At 32.8% G+C, this 7472-nt stretch overlaps 1 protein-coding gene across 1 annotated transcript; it reads right to left on the bottom strand.

Moving 5' to 3' along the window:
• Window positions 1-1559: 1559 nt before the first annotated feature.
• On the bottom strand, window positions 1560-2678 carry LOC111404613. The gene is made up of 3 exons (XM_023033397.1): window positions 2554-2678; window positions 2249-2378; window positions 1560-1739 (listed from the first exon to the last, which is right to left on the bottom strand). The coding sequence occupies exons 1-3, from the start codon at window positions 2676-2678 to the stop codon at window positions 1560-1562; spliced, it is 435 nt and encodes a 144-aa protein (XP_022889165.1).
• Window positions 2679-7472: the final 4794 nt, after the last annotated feature.

Genomic DNA, 7472 nt, shown 5'->3' with positions numbered 1-7472 from the left:
ACATCATTTCATATTGGGATCATTTAATTATTTCTTAGAAGTAACTTTAATTTTGAACATTAGCAAAAATAGTGAAATGATACCGAAAATTTTGAACAAAGTTCGAGCAAATTCTACTTTTTACATGAACAATGGCATGCAAAAAAAAAAGTAGGTAAAGCAGTCATTAAAAAAAAAATGATAACATAATCAATACTAAAAGAAACAATTTCAAAAAAAAGTCTTTAGAATGATTACCATGCATGTATCCATTATTGACTTGAAATTGTAGGGAAAAAATTTTAAAAATATATGTTGTCGTTTTGCTTTTTATCTCAAGCGGCAATTATCAAAATAAATTCATTTGCATAGCTCTTTTGTCTATCTTGTACTATTTTATCCAAGTACGAATATTATCAACAGCTTCAACTATCATTTCAATGATATCTGGTCCCAAAACTCTCTTTTCTTCGATTTCATCCCAACGAACAAGTGATCTATATCTTCTACCACAGAGAGCTACATACGGTACCATTCCAATAGTTGCTTGAAAACTATTATTAAATAAAAATTCCATCAAAGATAGATATGATTCGCAACCTTCTCCTAGATCCAAAACATATGCCCTTAGCATATCTTCCAAAATTTGAATAGCTCTTTCAGATTAACCATCGGATTGGTAATAGGCCATATTGAAATTCAATTTTGTTCCTATAGCCCTTGTAAGCTCTTCTAAAATTTAGATATAAATCTCAAATCTCTATCAACATAATGGATACGGAGGCACCAACAATCTTACAATCTCTCTAGTGTACAACTGTGTCAACTAATCTAGACTGAATGTCATTTTTATCGAAAGAAAATGAGCAAACTTTGTTAGACGATCCACTATTAGCCATATAGCATGGCGTCCTCTTGGTGACTTCAAAAATCCTACCACAAAGCCTATTGCGATATTTTCTCATTTCCATTTAGGTATGTCCAATGGATTTAATAACCTTTCTGGTACTTGATGTTCTGCTTTAACTTGTTGACACACTATGCATTTTGCCACAAATAAGTTTATACTTCTTTTCATATTCCTCCACCAAAATGTATCTCGAAAGTCTCGATAAATTTTTATACTACCAACATGTGCGGTGCATGGGATAAAATGGGTCTCCTCCAATATCTAATTCCTCAAAACTTCATCCTTAGGTACACAAACTCTTCATTTAAATATCATTGCCCTATCCGAAACTATTCCAAAATCCTTTCTCTTTTGAGTGCCAATTTAGTTCTTGATCTTTTGTATGAATAGGTCTTTACTCTGTGTTTCTATGATCGGATTTATAAAAGTAGGTCAAACCACCAAAGTTGCTAAACGGACGGTGACTTGCTCTAGTGTGGTAACCATTTTGATTCGTGAATTCTCCAAGTCTTTGATCAACTCCATCTGAGTAGTAGGTAATAATGTCAAACATCCATTGACTTTCTACTTAGAGCATTGACGACAACATTAGCTTTACAGGATGGTAATGAATAGTACAATCATAATCGTTTACTAGCTACAACATCGTCTATGTCCATATTCAAATCCTTCAGCGTGAAGAAATATTTGAGACTCTTATGATCCGTGTAAATGTCGCACTTCCTTCCATATAAGTAATGTGCCATATCTTCAATACATGTACTACCGCCGCAAGTTCTAGATCTTGCATCAAGTAGTTCTGTTCATGTTGCTTCAATTGCCTAGACATATAGGCAATTAGTTTTCCATGCTGCATCAGTACATATCCCAAACATTGTTTGGATGCGTTACTATATATAACAAACCCTTCCAAACCTTTGGGTATGGTTACATGGGTGCTATAATCAATCGTTGTTTTAGCTCTTGAAAGCTTTGCTTACACTTATTTGTCCATTGAAACTTTACTCATTTACTTGTCAATTGTGTCATTGGTCTAGCTATTTTAGAGAATCTTTCTATAAATCTCTGATAGTATCAGGCTAATCCTAGAAAACTTCGAACTTCACCCGCATTAATCGATGTATTCCAATTAGTCACCTCTTCCACTTTTACTAGATCCACTTCAATTCCTTCGACAGTAACCACATGACTAAATAATCTAACTCGCTCAAGCCAAAATTTGTACTTTTTAAATTTGGTGTATAATTTTCCTTGCATAGTATTTCTAACGCTATTCTAAGATGTTCCTCATGTTGATCTTTACTTTTGGAGTATATCAAAATGTTATCAATGAAGACTATGACAAATTGATCCAACTACTGATGAAATATACGATCTATTAAATCCATGAACACTGCCGGGGCATTTATCAACCTGAATGTCATAACGTGAACTCGTAATGTTCATAATAAGTTTTGAAAGCTGTCTTGGGTACATCACTCGCCTTAACCTTCAATTCATGATATCCGTAAATCAATCTTTGAAAGTTCCATAGCCCCTTTCAATTAGTTAAACAAATCATCGATTCTCAAGAAAGGATATCTATTCTTGATAGTCAAACGGTTCAACTTTCGATAGTTGATACACATCTTCATACTTCCATTATTCTTCTTTACGGACAATACTGTGCTTCCCACGAAGATACACTTGGTCGAATAAAACCAATATCTAACAATTCTTGTAATTGAATTTTCAACTCCTGAAGTTCCTTTAGAGCTATTCTATATGGAACTTTAGATACTAGTGCCATTTCAGGAACTAGAGCTATTGTGAACTCAACTTGTCTATTTGGTGAGTACAAGTTAGGTTTTCGGGAAACACATCTATAAATTCTTGTACCACTTGTATGTCCTTAATCTTTATCATTGCCTATTTTTTATTGAGATGTTAACTAGAAACCTTTAATATGTTTCTTTTCTCAATATTTTCTCAACTTGTAAGGCCGATACTAGTTGGAGATGGAGTTTGGTCTTTATTCTGAGAAAAGATAATTGCTCTTCTCCTGATTTTTGAAAAGATACTTCTCTTTCTCTACCTTGAATGGTTGAATAATTACATCTCAACCAATCCATACCCAAAATCACATCAAAGTCTTTCATCTCTATCAGATGCAAATTAGCTTCTAATATTTTCCCCTCAATTTCAAGATTTACCAACCTGGCTAATTGATCTGTATTTAATGTTCTACCTGATGGGATTCTAACTTCTAGTGTACTCTTTGACTTATCACAAGTAATTCTAGATTTAACAATAAAAGACATTGATATAAAAGAATGAGTAGCTCCTGAATCAAATAGTACATAAGCAGATGTATTGGATATCAATGAAATATTTACTGTTATGTTTTTCTTCTCTGCATCCTTCCGAGTCAGTGTAAAGACTCGTGCTTTTTCCTTTTTGTTTTGATCATTGTTATCATCTTTCTTCTAAGTAGATATAGGACAATCCTTAGCAATATGTCCTGGCTTACCACACTAAAAATAAGCATTCTTTCCATACAAGCATTCACTACGATGGGGCTTGCCACGCTAATGGCATGACGTTACTGCAGCTACCATGTCTTTACTAGCACTACGTTCAATATTAGCTTTTTATTTTTTTCATTTGCCTTTTCTTATGTTTTGACCATTCCCCTTTCTCTTCCCAATTTTCCCTTTATTCTGCTGGTTGTACAATTGACCATGTCGCTCTACATTAGCCTTCTAATGCCAAATAACATGAGTTATTCCAGCATCTCATGGTATGATGTGAATCGACATGAAATAAGGATCCTGCTTAGGTTTGACTTTCCTGCTTAGGTTTGAGTTTAACCCTTGCTCGAATCTTTGAGTCTTTTTAATTTTCGTGTTAACCAAATTTGGAGCATACCTTGTAAATTGATCGAACTTTTGTTTGTAATCAGTGGACATATTACCTTGTTTGAGCTAAAGGAATTCAATCTCCTTAAAATCTCTTAAAGACTGAGTAAAATACTTGTCCTTCACTTTCTCCTTGAATTGTTTTCAAGTTAAAGCCAATTGCTGCTCCAGGGTCCTACTTCGAGAAATCAAGTCCCACCAGTGACTTGCATCACTGATAAACATAAACTTCGAACACTAGACCTTTTGGACATCAGTACAGTCTATGAGTTGAAAAATTTGTTCTAATTTACTAAGTCATTCTTCAACTACTAGTGGACCAGATGCTCCATCAAAGGTAGGAGCTTATACCTTTGAAATAACTCAACTATCGAGGCATGGGTCGGGATAGTAATAGGAGCTGGTGATGTGGGTGGAGCTTGACTCTGACTCAGCCTGCTAAGATCTTGAACCACTTGCAAGAGGTTCCTTATCAAGTTGTTCTAGTGTGCTCGAAACATTTTCCTTGAAATAACAAATAGTATCTTTTATTAAAGTTATATACCAATATCAGAATGCTTAGAATGAAGGGGTAAAGTGAAATATTTCATAACTTTGATCACAGGATTTTTTTTTATGACTACATCTTGAAATAGGAAAAACAATTCAATTATTACTTTTTAAATAGATGAGTAATCTCCATTGTCTCTACTCATTTCACTCTTGATCTTCTTCTGGGTCCTCTTCTGGATCTTCCTCTTCCTCTTAGTTAGTATGTGTTACAATTGGTTGTACAACTTCATCATCTAAAGTTACTATCGATTCGGATCCCGAGTGAAAGATAACATCACCAATCATACTCTCCCAATTATGGATATAGGCATTGCAAAAATCCTTGAAGTCAAGTTTTTTAGGTTTACTTTCCAAATTTTGGAATAGCATATTTTCTTGTATAAGCTTCCCGATACATTTTTCATAAGATGCAAGAGTTTCTAGTAGATGACCTATTGCTTGTCGGTCACTAATACTATAACCCACATTCTTTGCTCTTAGCCAATGTTGGTACATACTTTGTATGTGATTGTGAAGGTTTAAAGATTCGTCTACCTCAAAATCAAGGTATGCTTGAATATCTCTCTCTTGTTGACTAACCTGATTCTTTCTCCTAGCATTTTGTCTTCCCCAACCATCTCGCATTCAAAACTTTAATTGCTAGCCCAATACATACTTTGTTTTTCTTTAAACAACACATTTTCCTTTTCAAATTACGCTTATCTTTTCATATAACATATACTTGAAGAAAAATGTAAAATATGCCACAACATGGAAAACATCATAATAGAATCATAATCTTTTAATAATAATAACTTTAGCTTTGCTTAGTTGAATATACATGGGTTGTAGGATGAGATCGATTGATGGATGCGAAATGCTATGGAGAGTCGTAAATATTTCAACATCTCATTTTAAATTTCCTACTTTGTACTTAAAATACACACACACACACATATTAAAAGCGACGAGTCTACAAGATCAGCTGAACTTTGGCTCTGATACCATGATGTAACACCTCGACTCACAGGGATGGAAACATAATTAGATTAACTGTATTTTAGCCTCAAACTTAATAGTTGACTATACTTTTAGCGAAAAGCATAAAGATTTAATTTAAGGATTTATTTCAAGAATTATTTAATTCTAAACAACATCGTTTCATATTAAGGGATCATCTAATTATTTCTCAAAAGTGGACAATAGCAAAAATAGTGAAATGACACCAAAAAATTTGAACAAATTTCATGCAAATTCTACTGTTTACGTGAACAATGGCATGCATAAAAAAGTAGGTAAAGTAGTCCTTTTTTTTTTCAAAAAAAAAAAGACAATATAATTCAATACTAAAAGAAACAATTTAAAAAAAAAAAAGTCTCCAGGATGATTACCATGCATGTATCTATTATTGACATGAAATACTAGGCAAAAATTTAAAACAATAAATGTTGTTGTTTTGCTTTCCATCCCAAATGACAATTTTTAAAATAAATTCATTTGCATAGCTATCAACCCCAAAACTTTAAGAAATTTTAATGTAAAGTAGAAAACTTCTTATACTGTCAAATATCCAAGAATTGGCTTTTGTCATCAAAATAAAAAGTATCAAAATATTTTAAAAATCTTGCAACGACTCGGGTTCAAAGGTAATCCAGTGCAGTTTACTTAAAGTGACATATGAAATTCTACAAATATTAGATCGACATGATTTTAAATTTATTCACTAGGTAATCCATAAAGTCAATATCGAGCCTCACTGGTTTTGTCCAAAAACCCAAGTAATGACTGAGTTAGAAGCCAATGACAAAAACTGAAATTTTCAAAAAACAGCAACACTCAGTTTACTTAAAGTGACATATAATATTTTGCCGACATTGGATCGACATGATTCCAAATTTATTTAGTAGCTAATCTATGAAGCTATCAAACGCCATTCATTTGTCAAAAAATTTCAAGAAACAATTGAGTTACGAATTTTAAAAGTCAAGATAAAATCTGTAATTTTGATCAAAAGCAACATTAAATCGCTAACATTTTTTTCTTTCGTGGTAAACGGTGACTTGTAAGTTAATTTCTATAACACATTCTACTTTTAAACATAACTTATCCATTTAAATGTTCATAGAGTAGTTCCACATATAATGTTCATAGGAGTCTATTTATTAAAAAAATATGAGTGTTTCATAATCGAATTAAAAATATTAAGTCACCAGCTTCTCCATAACATGTTGAATCTTCATCTACCTCATCCACACTGCCAAGCAAACCCAATCAACATGCAGGAAGAGAATTAACCCTTGAGTTTGAAATTCAATAGATATTATCGGTGCATTTTGTTATCAAATTAGAAAATTCGAATTATAGATTCATACCATTGCATGTAGATGGATTTTTGACAAAATCAAATTTGTATATAATTATCATGACATGTTGAGATGGAAAATGATCATTCAAATTATAGTAGTGCCAAAGCACCGTACTCAAAAGTACAAATTCATTCAAACTTTAAACGGAAGTCATAATTTAAAAATAAAATAATCACTTGCATCTCTACCTACCTTAATTTGAAGCTTTGAAATGGATGAAATTGGATGGTAAATGTTGTTTCCCGATGGCACCTGAAACTTTAAGAAATTTGCTCCTCTCTTATGTTTTTCTTTCTTTTAAAAATCTTTTTCCTTGATCAAAATGTGCAGTTTTTGAATATATATACATGCACATTCTACTATTAAACATAACTTATCCATTTAAATGTTCATAGAGTAGTTCCACATATAATGTTCATAGGAGTCTATTTATTAAAAAAACATAAGCGTTTTATAGTAGAATTAAAAACATTAAGTCACCAGCTTTTCCATAGCACGTTACATTTTCATCTACCTTATCCACACTGCCAAGCAAACCTAATCAACATGCAGCAAGAGAATTAACCATTGAGCTTGAAATTATATACACACGTGTATATATGATTACAGACACACACATCTATAGATAGTACACACATGTATGTCTATATATATATGTGTGTGTGTGTGTGTGTACAATGTGTATATATACATGCGCGCGCGCGCGCACACACACACATATATATGTGTGTGTGTATAATTTCAAACTCAAGGGTTAATTCTCTTGCTGCAACATGCACACACACGCGC

This window comes from Olea europaea, chromosome 11 (assembly GCF_002742605.1).
Source record: "Olea europaea var. sylvestris chromosome 11, O_europaea_v1, whole genome shotgun sequence".
Classification (NCBI taxonomy): Eukaryota; Viridiplantae; Streptophyta; class Magnoliopsida; order Lamiales; family Oleaceae; genus Olea; species Olea europaea.
Note: the sequence above shows the minus strand (reverse complement) of the source record. Positions and strands in the feature narration are given on the sequence as shown.

Coding starts and splice junctions, on each gene's coding strand:
- LOC111404613 (XM_023033397.1), bottom strand. CDS start 2,678: ATGGCACTAGTATCTAAAGTTCCATATAGAATAGCTCTAAAGGAACTT. Junction 2,379..2,553: donor GTATCTTCGTGGGAAGCACA/GTATTGTCCGTA, acceptor CATGAATTGAAG/GTTAAGGCGAGTGATGTACC. Junction 1,740..2,248: donor ATAGATCGTATATTTCATCA/GTAGTTGGATCA, acceptor GTACTGATGCAG/CATGGAAAACTAATTGCCTA.